This window comes from Dermacentor silvarum, chromosome 1 (assembly GCF_013339745.2).
Source record: "Dermacentor silvarum isolate Dsil-2018 chromosome 1, BIME_Dsil_1.4, whole genome shotgun sequence".
NCBI lineage: Eukaryota > Metazoa > Arthropoda > Arachnida > Ixodida > Ixodidae > Dermacentor > Dermacentor silvarum.
In genome coordinates this window covers 263,598,304-263,620,577 of record NC_051154.1, presented here as the reverse complement: position 1 = coordinate 263,620,577, position 22,274 = coordinate 263,598,304, and the positions used below count along the sequence as shown (strand labels likewise).

The following is a 22,274-nucleotide window of genomic DNA, read 5'->3' as shown; positions in this document are numbered from 1 at the left end:
AAACAATGACACCAAGGACAACATAGGGTAAATTACTTGTACTTACTGCTTGAATTAAAGAAAAAGGATAAATTAATGGAAATGAAATTCAATGGACAAAACTACGGCTTCTTAATATATATATATATACAGGGTGTTTCAGCGAACACTTTCAAAATTTATTTAAGGTTGCCTGTGGCAGATATCCCACTTCTAGTTAATGAGCTGGTCTACTCGAAGAGGACACTATTTGCACAAAAATTGACATGCATAATCGACTAACCAACAAAAATTCACTAATTAAGTTTTTAACTAATTACCTGATGACCCATGTTGCAATTACCAAATTGTAGCCCTGGAGTACGCAAGGCGGATCCACTTGGAATGAATTCTCAGGATTACACCAGTTTCGAGATATAAATTCCCGAACTTTGCGGAGAAATGCATTAGCGTTCCAGTTAATTTTGTGCTTGAATGCATAAAACGACATTTTGTTAAAAAACTAACTGGAACGTCAATGCATTTCTCCACAACGTTTGGGAATTAATATCTCGAAACTGGTGTCATCCCGAGAATTCGTTCCAAGTGGATCTGCCTTGCGTGGTGGTCAATAAACCTTGTTGGTAGTTTGCGCTCGTCTGTGTCTCATGTGCTCTTTTGTGTCTGTGTATTTGCGCTTCAAACTATTTCCGATGTACAACCAACAGGCCCAAATCGCTACAATTCTCGATACGCCTTGCCAACTCCACGGCTACAATTTGTAAATTGCAATATGAGCCACCAGGTAATTAGTTAAAAAGCTAATTAGTGAATTTTTGTTAATTATTCGATTATGCATTTCAATTTATTGTGTAAGTAATGTCCGCCTCTTCGAATAGATCAGCTCATGAACTTGAATTGTGCTATCTGCCACAGGCAACCTTGAAGAATTCTTGAAAGTGTTCGCTGAAACACCCTGCAAGTATATATATATATATATATATATATATATATATATATATATATATATATATTGCTAAAAATGTTCGATTTTTCTCGAACAAACTTTTACTATTTCTGTGAACAAAATTGAATTTCTCAAAGTAAAGTCCGTCAGAAAAATCGTAAAGTGCTACTTAACTACAACCTACAGACATGATAGCGTCGGATTGTAACTTGGATGTACGAGAAAACAATTCTGTTACGAGGAAACTGAAACACATATCCCTTTTCCAGCATTTCTACCATACCAACAGCGGCGCGCCCGGGTAGGTTACTTGCGTAAACACCATCCAGGTGGCGCTCGCCTCCTCGGCAGCGTAAAACGGCAGTGGCGCGCAGAGGCGAAGGTGGAGAAAAAAGAAAACTGCAGTTGCCGGGAAGTCTTATTCAGGGATTTTTTAATGCTGTCGTGTTCCACTCTTAAAGACGAAGCTTAAGCGTCCTCCAAATTTATGGAAACGCGCGTGCCTGGGGGCAACAGCAAACAATTATTAAAATAATAAAAAAAGGTACTAGGGCCTTCACATTTTGATATAAGACGGCTTATATTGCCCCTGTAAAGATATCTTCCCAGCAATGCATTTTTGTTTAAATGTGAAGCCGACTTTAAGGGGATCGGTGTAAGTTTGATCTTTGTAAGCTGGCTTTCCCACGTTGTGTGTGGCAGCGAAGCCTACTCATAAAGAAAAATGCGATGCGAACGGGGCCCGATAACACTATCGCGTTAAAAGCGAAGCTTAAGCGTCCTCCAGCTCTTTCTCTACCACGTGCACAGAGAGAGAGTATCTGTGCACAATACAGTGCACACATACAGAGAAATTTTCATGTACATATAAAACATTGAGTTAAGTAGTGAGAATGCCTGTGTCTGCATAGCGTGGACTTAGCTTCCATGCCTTGACAGCAGCATAGTCAGATAATTTTTATTTTATTTCAAGTAATTACTACAGAACTCGTGGTGAATGTTTACATGTAATATGGGGCGGATTCACTTTGTATTACATAAATTACAACTCCGAACTTCTAGTCAGTACACTGTAAAAATGTGCACACCCTTAAGGGTTTTGCCTTGTCCCATGGGTACCACCCCTGCCTTTAGGGATATAATATTTTATTTTTTTTCGCATGACAGAGAACTCTAACTACACTTGCGATGAGAAAAATCGTAGTTGAAATTAAGCTGTGTAATAATTCCGACCACCATGGGCGAGAGAAAAGAGAATCTGACAGTGACAGCTTCGAATGCTTATTTAATGCACTTTTCATGTCGTTTGCCGCAGCTATCATCATCTTTACTTGCCACAAAGAAAGTTGGCAAACAAGAAAACTTCACTGGTCCTCACCAACTATTCGATCTTACCCCTTCGACGTGAGGTTACGTGTTATTCATGGGACAAGTAAACACCCTTTGTACAGCTATAACGGCGTAAATATTTTTATAATGTAGCTAATTTTCCCCAATTTACAGTTCTTGTTTAAATAAAAGCAGGTGAGGACATTGATCCTTCGGAATGATGGACTAAAAATTTTGTGCTTAACGCCGCGGCGATCTTTTTTGAGCAATTGCACGTGGTGCAATCTTCCATGCTGTCCCAGAGAACATGATTTAAGGAGGCTGTGGACCCACATAATGAGCAGTGCGGGTCTGTCAAGTAAGGGTAAAAGTGTGCGTATATTTGCGGGTTGGGAAAGGAGTGCGTTTGGTGTGGGCGCCAGGTGACTGAGCTTGGGATGAGGTGGGGGTTTTACCTGTCTCGCGAGGCGGTAGTGTTGGTAAATATCGTGGTATGTGGTCAGTGGCTCGCTGACCAGGTGGGCCGGCCGCCTCGTTCTCCGGGTTCCCTGCGTGAGCCGGGACCCATATCAATTCAATTGGGTAGGGTTCTTCTTCGCTATCTTGTTTGGGGGAGAGTAGGGGATGCAGTATTCGTAGCGTGGCTGGGGACACGATTCCACGTGCGAAATGAAGGTGAAACTGTCCGTTCTTGAATTTCGCGCCAAAGCCTCAGCACCCGTGCGTCAGTTTGACGCATCGGCGTTTCCAGAGAGGAAGCTTTGTTCCTGACTCCCCCCTTCACTTCCTTTCGTTCAGCCACGATATAATTCGAGCGTGGGTTTCCCAGAATGGCGGTAGAGTTCCACTGCCTCGGTGTGTTTCGAGAGCCCCGTCATCACACGTACTCCTTCCCTATATGCAGGCTGTCAAGTTTGACGTTCCGATTTTTAAGTCGAAACACAACATCCTCTAACAGGAGCACGAGGTCAGTGCCCCCGTTACCAAGGTTCTGGTGATCTCTGGGCTCGCTCATTCAACGCATTGGACTAGGCGCTTGATAAAGGCGGATAACTTGATAACTGCTTCCAGGTGGCCACTAGCTCACGCAGCCAGATGTTCGCTTTTCTGGTCTTCGTCAGTCACGTGATGCCCAGATTTCAGATGCTCCTTTCAGCTGGTCTCTGCAGTGGTGTGCCTTCGAAATAAAGTTGCACTTTAGCGTATTCGTTTTTCTTCCCGCCTGTGAGCATGTAGTTTCTTCAGAGACTGTTGCATACATGTCATCTTCAAGTGTTCTCAGTGTGTTCTTTTTCTTTCTTTTTATCTTTCGGCTCATTTATTTGTCACATCATCAGCGTACATGGCTAGGCGCACACCTTTGACTTTCTGTACTCGGCAGTCCAAACCTCTCATTGCCAGGTTGAGCAAGGCAGGAGAAAGGGTGGTCTGTTCTCCGACTATTTCTAAAGACTGCGCGATTACAAACAGTTTGCCGTCTATGCGCTTCGCTTTGCTAAAACCGCGTTTAATTTTCCCAATATCCCATTCTGTTCTGTCTATGCTTGAAAGCTCAATTTTCTGGCTTGCATTGTTAACCTGTATTGTACTGAGGCTTGTAGTCGCCTTGTAAGTAGCATTTAATGTTGGTTCTATCTGCGTTTCCTTTATAAGTTCATTCCAGTATGTCGCCAGCTATGGGACTTGCCTGCCCTGTGTGACCTTTTTCTGAAGATTTTACCAATGCTTCTTTTTTTAATTTTTGGCTTCAGTTCATTAATTACTCTAATCAAAACTCTGTCCAGTCCGGCCGCCGTACAGTTTGGTATTTTATCTTACAACAATTCCACTAGAGGTTTGTCCAGTAGAAACTTCTTTTGCGTTAGTCTTACTTGTCTCCCTCTTTCTCTCCCAGACTGCACCTTCACTGCACGCTCTTCAATGACTGTTCTATGTTTCCTCTCATGTATTTTAGTGCGTCTTCCACTTGCAAATCGTTCCCGTTTTATCTCGTATGAGGCATTTCCTTTTTTACCTGGAAATTTCGCGTTGTTCCATTATACGTGTTGTTACGGATGTGATGGATTTATTTACCCCGTGAGAAGAATGAAAAGGGTATCTAGAAAAAAAGAAAACATGTTGGACGGTCCGAAGCAGCCGATGATGATCATCTTTTATGGCTCGTACCCACAAGGGGGATAGGACAAGAATCGGACGGCAGGAGGTAGCTTAAAAGAATTCATATTTTAAAAGGACAAACGCAAATTAAAAGGGAAAAGCAAGGAGATACTGGAATAGCTAGACAAGTATGCGAGCGAGCAGTCAGACTACCTGAAGGAAAAAGTTTAAAAGGGGTTATAATCAAGGAAAGAATACAGACAATGTTAATACATAATTTGGAGAAACCAGCTTCAGTCTATCCAGTCCATCACCAATCCCTCGCGCCCGTTCTACGTTCCTCCAGCGCCGCGTTGTATTTTCCTGCGGGGGCAGTAGCTCACCGAGTCAAATTGTTCATTGATCGTGCGACGTGCACAGCTTGCGTCTTGCATGAACGGCGGTTATCAGCCGTCACTTTGGCGATGGCGTAGGTCACAATACTCAAGCATTTGAGAATGACGAATGGACCCGAGCACTTGGAGAGAAGCTTTCGGCAGAGTCCCTTTTCCGAACTGGTGTCCATGCCGCACAATTTCACCTGTGGCGAAACTGACTGGCAATTGCTGTGTGTCGTAGCGAGCATTTTGAATGAGCATGCGACGAGATAGCTCTGAGTCTGGCAAGTCGACGTGTTTCTTCGGCGTGACCCAAGTGTCTTCGTCAGGTGGTGTCGATAAACCTGAGGATGGCGAACGCAGATGAGAAACAAAGGCGCATATCCTGTGAGTTCATGTTTGGTGGTCTTGAAGGCATGCGTGATGAAACGTATATTCGGCATCCCAGTTATTATGATCCGCTGAGACATACATTGAAATTATGCTGATGAGGGCACGATTTGTGCACTCAGTTAGCCGTTATTTTGCGGCTGGTAAGGCGTGGAATGACGATATCTTGACATCCACAAAGGCGTAGTAATTCTTCCACAATGTCAGCGGATCACCACCGACCGCCATCACTATAACTTATCACCGCACGAGGGCCTCAGTGGCGGAGGATAATAGAATGCAGTAAGAACCTCGGCACCGTATTATTATTGGTCAATATATTGACCAATAATAATACGATTCCCACCGCCGCCGGGCACCCACTGGTTCAAATGGGTACAAGCGCGCCCCGGCCTGGCGTTCGGCTTTCTTCAGGGGTGATGCACGGGAAAGCGCATCACCCCTGAAGAAAGCCGAACGCCAGGCCAGGGCACGCTTGTACCCATTTGAACCAGTGTCTCAGCGGATCATAATAACTGGGATGCCGAATATACGTTTCATCACGCATGCGTTCAAGGCGGTGTGGTTATATTGGTCTTGGTGGTGTATTGTATTTTTTCCCCCTTTTTTACGCACTAATGAAATTCAGTTATCAGTTGTGCTTTTTATTTTTTCCTGGACTAGGTTCTGCCCTTTCCATTTCATCCGTCGATATAAGTGCGGTTTTACGTCCGTTTTTGCTATGATAGTTGTTCCTTTTTGGCACGTCTGTGTTCTCTGGGCGCTTTGCGCCGCTCTTCGATGGCCTCCCCGGTTTTCTTAATCCGCCATCCACGTGGGTTTTCTGTTTTTCTCCACCGGATACTTTTTTTTTTCTAATTTACTTTTTCTTGCCATAATGCGGTGATCATTATGGTAATACCATCCTCTTGATGTATCTCCTAGTTTCTCAATAATAGCTGCTATGTATATTGTGCTTTAACGAACAGCGCCAACTGTGGAAGAGACTTCGTCCACATTTGAAGTATACGGCAGTCCGCAGGAGAAATCGTCGCATTTCCCCACGCGGTGTTAAACAGCTCACAAGTTCGAACCTGAAACGTCAAAAGGGTCGAGTAATTGCAAATACCACACGTAATTGCGTGTTTTACAGATCAAGGCGCGAATGAGATTCCGAATTGAGATGAGATGAGATGTTCATTGAGATGTTCAAAGCGCAAACGCAACCTCCCACGACATGAAGGGCGCTCGCCGAGTGTGGCGTATTCTCTATCTTGCTTCTATTGTATATTTTTTTTTACGTGTGAGAATGTTTTTCGCGAATGTTCCGATGTTGCTGTCGCAAACCAGTAAACAAAATTGCTGAAACCTTGCTAGCGTCTCCGATTTCTCGCCGTGTTTATGCGTTCGCACTGCTTGCACAGTGATATTAAAATAGCAAGCGTCCATAACTTTCCGCGGTATACCTGCACCATTAGATTTCCGCAGCTGGCGGAAGTTGACTACGTTCCCTCTGCTTTGACGGCGGGAGAGATTCCGACGCTGCGGCAGCGAACTCAGACTGTCGAGGCAGAGAACGTCGTGAATGCGTGGAGGAAACTGGACAGCGCCTGCAGCCCGCGGACGTGTAACGCTGCGATATGAGGCGCCCGAGCTCTGCGCGGCTCGGCGAAGAAGAAAGCGAAGAGGTGAAGCGCGGGCTCTTGCGCCTCCCGCGGGGTGCGCGAAGACGACGAGCAAGAAGGCCGGAGCGCTCCATTCGGCCAGGGCTCGCATGTGACGCAGCGGCTCCGCTGACTGGAACAAAATCGGGCGCCGGGTGCAGCGGCTGAACAGCCGAGTGCATGGATGGACAGCGTTGCCTGCGCTGACTACCTCGTGGTGAGCCAGATCCTCGACTACGTGGCCGTCAGCGACCTGTTCAACACGAGCGAGGTCTGCCGCCTCTGGCAAGTCATCAGCCTCGGTCTTCTGAGGCGGAAGCTGCGCTACCTCTGCTACTGCCACGTGAGTCGCGCGGCCGGTTTTTAAGGAGAAGGAGTTTTTCAGGCATCGTGGCTCGTCCTTTGGTCGGACGAGCCATCGGGCACGCGCTTCAAGCGGAAGGCATTCTACTATTAAGAATAGCGACACCCATGGGAAGAAGTAAATTATAATTACGCGTGGACGCGTATACGAAACAGGTTTGGTTGGATCGAAATCGGCGTCGTTAGGGCTGTCTCCAGCCGCCTCCGAGGACGTTTAGTTTGGTGAAGATGGAGCGATAGACAGCTGCGTATTAGCGACACTACAAAAACAGGTGTAGGGATATGAGGTCTTGGAAGACGTATAGGAGGCGCTGAGGCGCTTGCTTTCGCAGGATACTCGCCGAGTGCTAATTACTGAAGCCCTTTTCGTGGGATTCCAAGAGCGTCGCTAACAAAATGGAGCGCCTCTCGCGAGCTTCTCTAGCGTGGAAATTCTAGACGCAACATGCAGTACATCAATAACTTTCGCGCAGAGGGTGAAAGTTCGCCTGAAGCTTGTAGCGACGCTAGTTTCGTGGGCCTCAGGCTACCGCCGAACGAACGCGTAACACATTTCATGGGTGAACAAAAGAAGAAAATCGCGGGCAACGACCATTTGGCAGATTCCGCACCGGGACCGAAAAAAAAAAAATTGCGCGAACCGAAACTGAACCGGAATGACACCATTTTTTTCGCTCAGGAACGATACCTAAAAGGAAAAAAAATGGTTTTCGGTTCATGGCAGTCGCCCTCTCTGCAAGTTTTCATTCATGCATTGCCTACACTTGTGATACAGCCATGCTACCTCATTTATGAATGCACACGAGCTTGCTGTTGTTCATAAATGTGACAGCACCCTTGAGGCGGTTTTCAACGTCTCGCGTCTGGAGGCAGGCATGTTATAGTAATACACTCGGGAGCGTTTCAAATTGGTGCTTGTCAAATAAATGTCCGGTGGTTGGAGACCTAATCGCCGAAATGAAAACGCTTCCTCGCTGGGGGATCGCTTTTGATTGCACTGGTATATACGCAAACTTGAAGGAGGTGCTATAGAAATGACGTATTACTTCTGAGGTGTGTTTCCGCATTGTACGTGTGTGTGTGACTGAGTGCTTCTTTTCATCTTTTTTGGCGGTATGCGTACATCCCACGAGCACCGTCTAATTTTTGTACAAAAAAAAAAAACTAATGCTGTTATCCTGTAATTATTCTTACGTTAGGCAAAACGAACATAAACTGATCCAAATCGGTTTGAATCACTGTTTTTTTGCGCTCAAGAGTTCAATCGGAACTGAATTGTTTTAGAAGGATTTAAAGTCGGGCTAGTTGGTACGAATTGATATTATTATTGCGCGAAAAAAAAATGGGGATGAAGGAGACAGCACAAAGCACATGCGCAGATCACGCAAATGGCTTACTCGGAAAGGGCGCTACAAATAAGTAATTGAACCACCAGATAGCGGAAGCGTTCTATATTAGAAAGCTAAACAAAGAATGTCTAATTTGCGGCTCTCTCAGATTAAGAGTTTCATATCTGTGTAGCCCGATACGTTGAATGCCGTCACGTGGAAAATACTGTTTTGGGACATCATTTTTCATTTCCCCGTGATTAAAAAGAAATGTCATCTGTTGATATTTGTCGACAAAAATTCGCCTTTTACCGTTTTTATTCTTAAACTATGGGAGCACGAAGAGCGCCCGGAAGTACTGATCTCTACTATGTATCCGGAAGCGTTGCCCACGTGACTCTCGACGCGGACGTGACGTATAGAGCAGCTCACTGTGGTGGTCTGCATCCCACCCGTGTTGTCGCGCGCTTCGCAAGTGAAAGCGTGTCGCAGACAGCTGAACTTCGAGATTAGCGCTGCGCGGAGGTGGTGTGCCCAGTTGCGTTCCTGTCTGCACACAAAAACCAAACGAGGCGGGAAAGGGCACGTGGGTGGCGCTTCCGCGGTGTTCTTTGCGCGCCCATAGTTTAGGAATCGTAGCGGTCAAAAAGGTGAATTTTTTGTCGACGGGTATCTCGACAACGGATGGTACGTTTAAAACATCGTAAATTGCTCTAACCTCCTGCGGCGCCCTACTCAGATACCGAAATGGCGACATTGAACCTACAACTGGTATTAAAATGTTAATTAACCAACTTCTGTTCATTAGCGAATGGACTGCGCGTCGGCTGTTCGCCCATCTGTAGTGGGATCCGCCGAGCCGAAGGGACGAGTGTCGAAGAAAGCAGAGTCCCACCGGTTAAATAATTTCTTTGAAGCATGTTTTCATTAAAAAAAAAATAAGGTGTATGCTTCTCGTCACACCATTTGTTGCTGGCGTACCTCTCTGCTGGTAGTTTACCTCTCTTAGACTGACTTTTCGCGGCAGAGTTTTCAGCGCTGACCGTTCGGGTAAATTTATGCTTGCCGTAGAACTGAAAGCCTGACTAAACGATCCACTATACTTTACCCGCGTGTGTGGGGTGCACAGCAGCGAGACAGAAATAAAACTATCCATTACCGATCGATTCTCGCAGATAAAATCGGAGGAAAAATGCCAAACCACAGCAAGCGGACTGCCAAAGTTTCTGGAAGACTTCTGCCGGGATCTCCGACGATTTATCCAAATTGCCCAACAAGCGGGGTGCAGCCCCACGTTCGGTTTCCTGTCGTATTCGTCCAACCCGAAGGACGAAAAGGCTGGTGAGTGGACACTCGGGCTTGGTGCGTCGCCATGCGAAAATATACCGGTCTATTAAAAAAAGAATAGAAATGAAATTCTAGGATTTAACCTACGAGCCAGAACCAAGATCTGATTATGAGAGTCGTCGTAGTCGGAGACTCCGGGATAATTTTGATCATACTCGGTTTGTTGAATGCACGGTACACGAGCGCTTTTGTTTCTTCATCTGAATGCGGCCGGCACAGCCGCTGGATCGAACCCGTGCCATATCGTTGTCAGCATTGCAACGCCATATAGGCTCTGTAGTCTGTGTATACCGTGGCGGATAACACACTGGTATTTGTGTACACAAATGTTCATATGAGGTTATACTGAACGGGCGTTACGGGGTTTTCGACAGTTTTCCTCTAAAAAAATTAAAGGCCGCGGCTTATCATTCGCAGTCGTTTCATCGCGCAGGACGGCGCTTACCGAGAAATGACCCAAGGAGGCGGCTCGGTGAAAATGGGCCGTAGCTCTGTTCAATTTCATTCTTTGGCTCTGTAACCTGGACAGATGTAACTTAATCGTACCGATGGGGGAGGCAGAATGCAGGAAACGCTCGTGTATATACTAAGGTTTAGGAGCACCTTAAAAATCCCCACGTGCTCAAACTTACTGCGGAGTGCCCCACTACGGCGGCTCTGATAACACCAGTGCTGATGAGGAAAGTTTAACTCCAATCAATCAATCAATCAATACAGTGCACTATCTGCGCTTTCACGACACCTTGGTTTTTCGGCGCAGTATTTGCGGATGTTCCGTGCTTGCTATATATGTATACGTGGTTAATTTCATGTCACGGGTTTGCCGTGGCTCAACCTGCGTCAAGCGTGCGGGCGCCTTTAGAACGATGACAAAGGGACAGCGGCGAGTATATTGGCTTTTCTGCCACTCGCTTGGAACTAGATTAGAATGGAATTATTGCAAAATTCTAGTTTCATTCATATCTACGGAAGGGAAAAGGACGGTTACTGAGAAAACGAAGACCAAGCTTTTTTTTCTTCATTTTTTTCTTTCTTTTTTGAATTTCGTACGCAATCGTCAACGCCAATACATGTGACGTCGAGAATTTCGGTCCCACAAAAAGTTATCGATACTTGATAGGTTGAGGCATCGGTTCTTTCAGAGTGCAGTGTAGTTCTTCTTTAATGATAAACAAATAACTAGAACCACGCAAACGCTCTCGAAACCCATGACGTCGTGAAGAACCGGTGCAGGGATCTTCAAGGAGGCGTCGCTAGCCGCCTTTCGTTTTTGAAAAATTTTTTCCCGCCTTACACAGCTTCTTTTTCTTACCGTAAAAGTGGCTACTTTGACATTTCTGAAGCGTAATTTGCTAATACAGCTCAACATTATGATTTTCTCTATGTTGGGTCGAAATTGTGCGCGTACCATCGAGTCTAGTGAATTAAATTATGTCTGTAGAATAATCTTCAAAATATTGCTCTAAGAGTGTCTCAATTAGAGTTCTGCAAGCAGACAGCCCTGCACCGGAAGACGACAACATAAAGACGCGCAAGAGAAAGGAGGGTCAAGGGAAAGGAGGACCTCTTCTATGGAGGCTTTCCGTGATAGAGCGACATCGAGAGCCAAATCAAGCTGCTTTATTTTTTATTGCGATAGCAATTATATGGACACTTAAACTGGATTTCTGCCGTCGGCGTCGCCTTCGCCGTCGCCGTGAGGTTCCGTATAGATAACATCATCGCCGCGCGCCGTATGCCCGAGCGGTAGCGTGCGGGGGACGCGCGCTATCACGGAGAGCGAACGCACGGCGGCAAACGTTTTACAAAAGCTGCATGAAATGCCCCGCGTGGAAGTTTATACTCACGAAGTCAAACCAACCTAAATTTCACGTGATTTTCCTCAATGCGCTGCTTTTAAAGCGAAGCTTTGTACCTCTACCAGCCAAGGGTTCTGTCGTGTCCGTCGTTGTAATCAAAAAAACGATCCCGACGAACCGCTAACAATTGCAGGTATAGCAGTATAGCTTACTTGAATTCAGGCATTCAGCGTAGAACTAAGCACTCGTTTTCGCAAGAAAAACCACAAAAACAAGCTTCAAAGTGATGAGCCAACCTGATGGATGATAAGGGCTGCGGGCAAACAACGGAAACAGGCTCGGCGCGGTCCGTAAGATTAGATTGCAGCTGTTGCAAAGCTTATGCAGCTGCTTGAAAGAGGGTTGACGTCATTCGAAACCCTTCCAGCCTAGTAACTGCTTCGGTTCATTTTCTAGACTACCCCACTATGGGGTAGTCTAGTATAGTGTATATCACACCGGTCATGAAGCAGTAGTGAACATTGTTGTGAAGTAAATAATAATAAAGGCCGTGGTTAAAGTTACGTTGTAGTGTGTGAAATATCAAGTGCGCCGCAGTCACCGTGAGGGTGGCGTAAAAAGCTTCGCTTTCCAACCACCTTCACAGGGTGGATTGGCGGGCAATCTTTTTAACGGGTAAATTCGGACTCCAAACTTTAACAAGCAAACAAACAAACAAGCAAACAAACAAAACTAACTCACAAAGCTTTTTCCTGAGCTCTCGCGTCCATCTCAACTACAAGATACGTTGTGGCTTGCGGCGACTAGAACGCCTCGACCTCCTTTCCCTTTCTATTGATCCCCCTTCCTCCATGCAGGATACCGGATTGGACCGATTTCTGGTTGACCGCCTAACTCCTACTTTTCGTTTCTTTTTGCGCAAGTGCAAGTTAATTCAATAAGAAGCAGCTGCCAATTTTTTTTTCTCCTTCTGAGTTCACCGCAGTATACAGTAGTGATCAAATAAAATGATGAAGTTAGGAAATTTGCAGGCGCAAGTTGGAATACGCTAGCGCAAGACAGGGGTAATTGGAGATCGCAGGGAGATGCCTTCGTCCGGCAGTAGACATAAAATATAGGCTGATGATGATGATGATGATGACAGCGCGAACCAGACGCGGACAAAGAAAACACTTATACACAGAGGTGGCACACCCGTAGCGTCGTTATGCAGGTAGTTTCCCCCCTTTTTTTCTCTGTCTAGTCTGCGCTGAGGCTTACAATAACACCGATTATCAACTCGTCCTAACTGCCGCACATTTAGGCAGTGTTCCACGATATTGTGTATTTGTCTGAAGCGTGCGCTCAAGAAGTCGCAGGGTTTTTAATAGTGTTATTTAAGAGTTCATTGAACAATGACCGTTCACGCGATGATCTTTACAGTTATGAAGGTCCACCTTGAACAAACCGACTATAAACTTGTCAGATTCTAACTGGTTCCGTACGCGCAACGGAATAGTGGGTTATAGCGTTCATGCGCAAAACATGATGTGCACAAACGTAACCGTAGTTTCGAGCACGAACCGTTATGACTCGCATCACACCTTATAACCGTGTTTTTGGAGGCCGGCGTCAGAAACCTAGACGTCATTTTTGCCGCAAAGTTCACGTCCTTGTTCTCTTACGGTCATGCAGCCGATTGTTTGCTACGCAGCTTTAGGTATACGCTAATGGTGTAGCCTAAGAAATTGAGCGGTTTTAATCATTTAAGAGCCGCCGTCGTGCGCGTCTGCATGGAGAGCCGCCCAGCTAATGGGCTGTTGTGCTCTTGCGCTCCTGCAGTTGTTCAACAGGTGCAGAGCAACCTGTCGCCAAGGTGTGTGGTTGTGTACCACCGGTCGAAAACTATAACTATGCGACCTCGGGACGACCCTACCAAGGCATGCAGTGTGCACCGGGGAATAACGGGAGCCTTCCTGTTCGGCCCGTCGCCGCCTACGCCGTGCCACCGCCGCCCCAGCAGCAACAGCAGCAACAGCAGCAGCAGCCGCCGTGCTGCGGCGGCGGTGGAGGCGGGCAGCAGCAAGTCGTGCCCTGCTACGGAGGCTCCCGATGTCCCGGCGCCCCCGTACCGGCGCCAGTGCAGTTTCAAGCGCAGCCGGCTGGAAAAACTGTCCAAGCTGCTGCGACGCGCTGTGCTGCGACGCCCAGTGGAAGACCCGTGTCTGCGGAATGTGGCCCCGGGTGTCATGCTGTTCCACTCGTTCCGTATCCCCATGGAGGACGGACGCTGCCTGACAACTCACTGGAAAGAAGAACATACGGGGAGGGTTGTGGCCGTGTCCTTTATGCGCCTGTTCCAGCAACGCGATGCAATGCGTGTCCGCAGCCTACTCAGCAATTTTCGTCGAGAGTTCAGCCCCTGTCGCAGCAACACTCCTCGCAGCAGTCGTCGCGCCAGCACCCCCAGCAGTATTCGACGCAATCCGGTCGGCAGCAGCACCAGCAGCTGCAGCCGAGACAGCAACAGCAGCAGCAGCAGCCGCCGCAACAGCCCCTGCCCCAGGGACACGTTTGTTATCGTCCTGCAGAATTCCATGGAGGATACGCAGGAACTTCAGGCGCTAGTGGAACTGTTCCCACAAGTGCCGGTCATGTCCATCAGTGGTGAATTTCTCAGGGACGAGGAGCTGCTTCTCATGGGAGAGCCGCTTGCCAAGCGCAAGGTAATCCTGCAGCTGCACGCTGATGCGCGCTTTCTTCATTACACATCATTCAGATGATACCGTTAGGTGGCGCCGAATACAAATGTGACCGCGCCTATAATTGCGTTTTACTTCACACCGCAGTTCTACTCACGCTACAGTACAGTTGAACTGTGGTGGCAGAAAGGTGGCATCAACTTGCCCTCACCTTCTATAAAATGTTAGCGCACCGCAACAAGGGCCGCAGGCAAAGCCCCCTGTAGGTTTGTTGTTGGAGCCGCCGCTTGCGAGCGTATTTCACACAATACAAAAGAACCAGACGTCTAAGCTTCACGGCATTCATCAGTCAAAGCACATGTACCGAAGTGCTCGTCTTCGTGGCCATGTAGGTCAAGTATCTCTATGCGCTAAAATCGCGATGGTATTAAGCATACAATGCTTTTAGTTCCCGTTGTCGGTGACCTTCAAGGGACCTTCAGCCAAAAGCCAGAGCCGTTATTCGGGCACTCAAACGAGAACATTCGGGCATGGTTGCGAGAACAAAATGATATCATCCGGGCAACCAGTCCAAAGTTAAGAAAATGCGGTCTCTGGCCACCAAGCCATTGCACAGGACTGCATTACATCCGTTAGTTACTGCCCAAACAAGTTACAAAAATATTGCTTCCGAGTTCTTTATAATGTTTGCTCAGAATGCCACTGAAGCTGTAACTTCTAGTAAGCTGAAGTTTTATTTGTAATTTCTAATAGCGATGTTCAAAAGGCAGATCCATGGCACCATACACTTGATCGTCATGTTTTGGTGCTGAGACAGAGGTGTCTGTGATCATTTCGACGCCAGCGGTCCGCGAGTTTAGCGACGCGGTTTATGCGCAGCCTCCTTTGAGAGATGGCCCCACGCCGCGTGAATAGGCCGGCAGCGTCCGGCGCGCCGCGGATGGATGTGTGGTGTGGTGGGTTGTGCCCTTGCGAACATGCACTATACCCATTTTAAGGCTGTGGCTAGTATAATCTCCAACCAATTTGCTTTGCCGGTAGCCATTTCATACTTATATGTACTCTCGATTACGGGAGAGCCATCATTTTTGTTTTTTTGCCACGGGGACACTTTTTTTCTCCGATACCAAGGAGCGGCCTTTAAATATGTTTGAGAGAGAGAGCAAATCTCTGGCGTCCTATACTGTCCCTCTTGTGTTTCCTGTCACTTTGTGCCGCAAATCTTTCGTTAAAGCTATGCACCAACTTGCCCAACGATATACTCTGCTAGAGGCATGGAGGAAGGAAACTCAGGAGAGGCCCCTACTGGCACGGACGTATTGGAGGAGGTGTGGTGGAAGTCACGTGCTGTTTTTCGGAAAGGAGCACTGGGACGGGTACCCCTAATGTCAACGTTGCCATAGCAACTGCGCTCCTGAAGCTTTCGCTGCAGCTCTCGGTCTCTGAAAAGTGAGATAAGAGTTTTCCACGGGTGCCTTTCTCGCAGCACCTTTTGTTCGCGAGAAAAGTTGACATTGGTGAGTGGTGTGCAAGCTTGAAAGTTGTGTTTTGGGTCTGTGAGTGTGAGTGTCAGCCAGCAACAGATACACTCAAGCAATCACGGCACGGGTCTTCGTCGTCTTCTTCAACGTGCCCCGGAAAAACACAGGAGCGCGTCTGCTTCACTGAAACTGCTACAGTAGTTTCGTAGGCTTTGTTTTGACGCGCGTCGGCAGCACACACTTCCGGCGGCTTGTAACAATGCAAGTTCAAAGTTCGCGCCCATTTGCTCCGGCGAGCTGCAGAACCCCTGATTGGAGGCACAGAGGGAGATGGCACACCAACATGGCTGTACTTCCGGCTTCAAAAACGTGGCGTCAGGGCCTCTCCTGTTTTGTTTCTTTCCTCCATGGCTAGAGGCAATTTCTCTTTGTTACTGCTGCCAAAGATGGCTGCTTCGCTTTCGTCGTGAGTTGGAATACTCGGCGTTTAATTAAATGCTGAGTATTCTAACTAGCGACTAACTGGATCTAAACTAATTAGTTTTGATCCATTTGGATTTTTTTGCAGTTAGTCTTGGTTCTGATCTGAGGCGCGGGTCAAGCAAGTAACGCTCACGCAACAATTCTGATGGTGCGTGGGTCACCGTCATCTTGTTAATTAAGATAGAGTTAATTTAGGCATTCGAACCCACGATCTTCGGTGGGAGTCGAACCCTCGAGCTTATGCGGGAGTCGAAACCACCACTTTTGGCGTTAAGGCGAAGCTAATTAAGGCACAGTTAAATAATATATAGTTAATTAAGGCACTCGAACCCACGACCTTTGATGGAAGTCGCACCCTCGACATTTGGTGGGAGTCGAACCCACGACCTTTGGTGTTAATTAGGGTGAGGTTAATTAAGGCACATTTAATTAAGGTATCGTCACTTAAGGCACTCGAACCCACGACCTTTGGTCGAAAAAAACAATAAGTAACAACGCATTCTAATGAAAATGTAAGGTAATTTAATTAATGTCTCTTGAGCTCGCAGGCTTTCGCCTTACCCTCTTTGGCGTATGCTGAAGTGACTGGCAATTTTTGTGCATGTGGCTGTGCGCCCGTAATTGTTTTCGCTATTGTGGTTCGTAGACTTTGGGTTGCAGCTATAACTGAAGCACATGGAATATTGTAGCTCACTGACAGACCATCTAGGAAGAGTCTTATTGTGTGTGCGCTTTTTTATTTTCAGGTGATTGTCATGGTCCTACAATTGCTTCCCCCCGGCGCCGAAGCCCACGTGATTCTGGACGACAAAATTGATTGAGCAATAAACCAAAAAGAGCGCCTGGCCTATAAAGATTAACGTCGCCTGAATCAAGTGCTGCGCCGCGCTTTGGGCTTCTCCGCGCTGAAACGGCGCCTGGCGCAAAACTGTGTACTTTTGCGATCTGGCCCTTCAGCAGACCTTAGGGCTACCCAAGATATTGTACATATGCAAGACCTCCAATCAAGTACTGAAACTCGAATGAAATGTAATCGAGGCCAGATTCTTTGTATTACCGTTTGTTCCTCGTGGCGCCAACTTCACCGAAATGTATGCGTATAGGAAAAACAATTTAACGCCATTCCGGAGCCGGAAAGAACTGCGAAGCTTTATGCGCATGTACCCCTACGTTCATTCTGCCACTGCTGGTAAGTTTTGCGGAGTGTACTTCGCACACTGCAAAAGGGATGGCGCACAGTTCGACACGGGAAAACGTACATCGCATTTACGCGAAAGTAAAAATTAGTGCCACATTACAAAAATGCAAAGACCAATTAAAGGCGTCGGCTGTACGCACTAACTCTGATTTGGAATCGCAAACACTGTCATTTAATACATGTATATACTTCATTTCATGTGTATTTCTTGTATTACACAAGGGGTGTACAGAAAAGATGCAACTATCAAAAAACGATCAAAACTATCAACGTGACAGGTGACTTGTTGCGGTCTGCATGAGACTCCCTTTTTGACCGCTCGGGAGGAGCGCAGTTCGCCTGATTCGTTTTTGTATTTCGGCTGACGAGCTTGTGACTGGCCGAAACTCAACTCAGCCGCGGAGACCAAAGTTAGTAAACGCCTTGACTCGCCCTGTCCCCCTGGCCGGAACCCGCCGTGGTCGCCACTCGCTGCGAATCGCGGGTTAGGGGTCACAGCTCTTGACTGTTAGGGCTGCTGCGAAAGTGCTAGCGAGCGACTGCCGCTCTGCTCGCGCGGTGTAGTCCAGAGATGGATCAAGTTCACACGCGCAAACTAGAGTAAAATAAGCGAAACAACGACCACAGTTGTAATGTGCGTGCGAAATGGTGGTGGCATGCGCAACGGGAATAACACAGTGGTTGTTGAAATGTTTCAAGCTTCTGAGCCGCATAACGACGACGAGTGGCCTCGGAGCGCTTTGCGCTTACAATCCTCGAACGCGGCATGGCGCGAGAAGGTATTTTTGGAGATGCATTTGCGACGCAGCGCGCAAAAGCGTCGGGCTGCTGCGGGTTCGATTTCGCCCTGCACCGTAGAAGTTTGAAAGGATTTTTTATTAATTGAAGAGCATCACGAAAGAGGTTAGGTGAGAACGGTCAGACAAGGATGGTAAGAACAATCGCCACTTGTGGACGAACCTCGGCGAGCATTTCCGGGAAGCGGAGAGAAGCTATAGAGGCGAGGCTTCACTACCTTCTGGATCTGCCCCCGAAAACGGTTAGACTGATGGCAGACGGCAGGAAAAAACCATGCTACGCTCGACAAGAATGCTTCGCATCAAACATTAAATTAAATACTGAGGTTTTGCGCGTCATAGCCACGATATAATTATGAGGCACGCCGTATAGTGGTGGACTCCGTATTAATTTTGACCAGCAACGGTTCTTTATCATACAGCGCAAGCGTTCTTACATTTCGTCCCCTTCGAAGTGCGGCCGCGGTGGCCAATATTACAGCGAAGCTGTATGCCTCTCGATGGTCGGAAAAGTTCGTGGCGTAAACACAAAACGCCATACCCCATACCAACTGTGCGATAGCTTCGCTGATCTGGGGGAGAGAGAGCTGAGAGAAATTGAAAGCAGAGTACAAAAATAGCATCGCGCGGCTTAGTCGATGCGAGGTAGAGAGGATGAGTGAGGCATGCGGTAGTGGGACGCGTAGAGCTGCTGCCGACGCTGATCGCGGTTCCCCGCGTTCGCGCCGAACGCGCCTGGTGTCCGTGACTGCAGCCGATACCTCTGGCGGCGGCTCGGCAGGTTTCGACCGGAGACCTGGACACTAATTGCTTACGAAAGACTGAAGCGAGAGCTAGGGCAGCTGAAACCAAGCGTCGCACAACAGAACATCCCGAGTTTAGATTGAGGAAAGCCGAGAGTTCGCGTAGGCGAATAAATGAAGATCCGGAGGCTTGTGAAGGTGGTCAGTTGAATTCATCGCGATACTACGCAGAACATCGCGAAGAAATCCTGAGCGCCAGGAAACTAAGTGTGTGGTTCGCCACTACTCGATCTACTAGGCTTTCCCCAGCTCCCCTGGTTTCTGGTGTTTGCGGTAGCAGAGCCACGCATAATTTTTTGATCCCGTGATCTCATGCATAGCAGCGCACCGCAACGCCATAGCGGCTAACCCACCACGGCGGGTGTTTATGAGATGATGAATAGCCACGTGAGCATTCCAAGAGATTGTTTGATTGCGTGACTCCTAGGTATTCAAAGTCGACACTGACTTCGCAAGTATGCTAACGATTTTTAAAGGGAAATAGGTTATGACGGTGGCAGAAAGAAGTCTGCAGTTATTAAAATTTTGGGTCAGCGTCCAGTGGTCGCACCGTTGTATGACATGGTCGATGTCTTGCTGTCGGGTTATCGGGTCACATCAGCAAATGTGCGGATATCTGAAGATACATGCAGGTGTAGGTCGTTAATGTGTATTAGGAATAAAAGTTAGGGTTCAGTTATTGAAAGAACGTTAGACAACTGGTTCTTTACGAATACTAACTGAACGATAGGTCGGAAATTCGCTAAGCACATTGTGGTGCAAGTTTAATGATGTTCCATTTAGTTTCGGTGCAGAACAGAAAATACGTTCTTCGTCCTTAGAGCATAGTATCCATTATGGGCCTACCGTTCACCTTCTGCCTATTTTCCCAACCGATGCACTCGCTCAAGATTGTATGCACGACACGAATTGTGTAGTACTTTCTGGAGAGGTGCGACGACGATCTGGAGGTGGAGATCAGCACTGGTGTGTGGTCGGCGGCGTCATACTTCATACAGAGGTAGGCGAGTTGCTGTGGTAGTTTTTCTGGAAGCCATTTCCGAAGTACGTGTCGCTGCGGGAGTTCTGCGGGAAGCTGTTTTCAAAGTACCCATCCTGGGTCCAGCGAGTATTACTGCGCAGACTGTTGCGTCAAGGAGACGTCAGCAGTCGCTCATAGTGTGGTGATGGCACGCGACGGCGTTCAGTGCAGAAATCGCACAATTCCGCGCACACCACACTGAAAGCACACAGGTGGCTTGCACACAACACCAAACCTTCCACTAGGCTCCGTGTACTCCAGGTGGTCATCCCACGCTGGGGTCCTGGAGGACGATCACTTGAAGGCGTTCTGCGCTCCATCACGATGACGCAAATTGTAATCTGGTTTCTTCACTGCTCTTGATCGTGGGGAGTCATCAAATACCGCAGCGTTAATGGACGTACACAGTGTGTCATACGGCAGAAAGGCATCGTTGCTGTGTGCACTTGCCCTAGAGACCACTTCACGTCGAGCAAGTTTTCCGCTCACAATTTGTCTTACAATAGACGACAGATCATAGGACGGTAGAGGACTCGCGTCTGGGTCACATTGGGTAGTCAACCAAACTTAGGTGTAATTCGCCTGGCTTTGAGAGTTGCACACGTACAGCAATGTTTGATCATTGCTACATACTGCAAGGTATCCTTGCCTGGGAGAAAGTTGTAGACCTCCTCGGCAATTCCTTTGAGAAGGTACCAGACCTTGTCTTCTTTTTTCAGGCGAGGCTCTACGGACTTGCATAATCTCAAGATTTCCTCAATGTAAGTTGTGTGTCACCTGGGACTTGAGCACGCTGCATGAAAGTTTATGCTTATATAGAATAACTGCTTCCTTGAACAATAGCGAGCATTTGCACTGATGGTAATGTAACGTTCTGCGCTCCATCACGACGACGCAAATTGTAATCTGATCTCTCCACTGCTCTTGAACGTGGGGAGTCATCAAATCCCGCAGCGTTAATGGACGTACACACTGTGTCATACGGCAGAAAGGCATCGTTGCTGTGTGCACTTGCCCTAGAGACCACTTCACGTCGAGCAAGTTTTCCGCTCACAATTTGTCTTACAATAGACGACAGATCATAGGACGTAGAGCGGTAGAGGACTCGCATCCACACTAGCGATAGTGGTCACAGGCGCATAGTCATATGTGTTTAGTCACAATGTGTGTCCCTAAGCCTGACGTTTATGCAGTAGGCCGTCTGCCCTATGTTCCATTATGCAAGTACACCAACTCGCCGAACTTCCCATCCTATTAAAGTTTTTTTGGCTGAAATGTATTTACTAGCTGTGGGAAAAGAACCACGCCATTTTGCTTCTGTCTTCAATGAATTCCAACTTGACCCAGAGGGGACATTTGCACAGAAAGCTAGAAATGTGGCTTATGAGTGTGGTATAAATTTTTTATGGCATAAATGCTCTGTACATAATGTTGTACAATGAATGTGTTGTATTAATATTTCGTTAAGATCACTGCATATCTGCGGCTGTGATATCGTATGATGTATGACATAGGGTAATAATTCAGGTTGTGACTTGATTATGTTTGATATAAGAAATGAACGGCTATCTTTATGCTATAGTAATATATTGTTTCATGGGAAATACTATAATGCTAAGCATTGTCAGAACCGAAAACCGTTTCAGCAAAATGTGCTGGTGCTGCCCTTTTTCCTTTTGCAATGTTTGTAATTTGTGATGTTAATTGTGTAGAAAAGTGCCACAAAATGAATGTGCGGGCTTCCCAGTTCCATATAAACATATGTGTTTTCCTGCGCTGATATTTTTTCAAGCAAAATTATGGTTCGAGCTAGTTGGTTTGTATTACAGGAAAAATAAATTGTGCAATACAGACACGGACGCAGGAAAACATACAATAGGGTGGGCGCCAAACTACCAGCTGAATTTTGTTGCAGAGGAATTCAGCATATACGTAGCATTTTCACACATGCATACACAAAAATTAAAACGTGAGCATGCGTACGAGGTACGATTAAGGATTCTCCAGGAATAATATTTCTTTTTCCAGCAGGGCTAGCAGTGGCCCACTGACACACATATCACCAGTTTCACTTATGTCATATGCTTGGTATGAGCGCGAAGAATAATAAAGCCAGGCTTCATTATCTTTGTCAGTAATTGAATTTCATTATTTGCTCAGCACGTGCGTCAGTGCGAAGTAGTGCTTTTTCATGTAAACATTTTAGCGGCTT

The 22,274-nt window shown here is 47.1% G+C and overlaps 1 protein-coding gene across 1 annotated transcript; it reads left to right on the top strand.

Moving 5' to 3' along the window:
* Nucleotides 1-6,829: 6,829 nt before the first annotated feature.
* LOC119437128 (uncharacterized) lies at nt 6,830-17,095 on the top strand. The gene is made up of 4 exons (XM_037704185.2): nt 6,830-7,104; nt 9,628-9,793; nt 13,420-14,303; nt 16,990-17,095. Exons 1-4 carry the CDS (start codon nt 6,946-6,948, stop codon nt 17,062-17,064), a joined length of 1,284 nt encoding a protein of 427 aa, XP_037560113.1. The 5' UTR covers nt 6,830-6,945; the 3' UTR covers nt 17,065-17,095.
* Nucleotides 17,096-22,274: the final 5,179 nt, after the last annotated feature.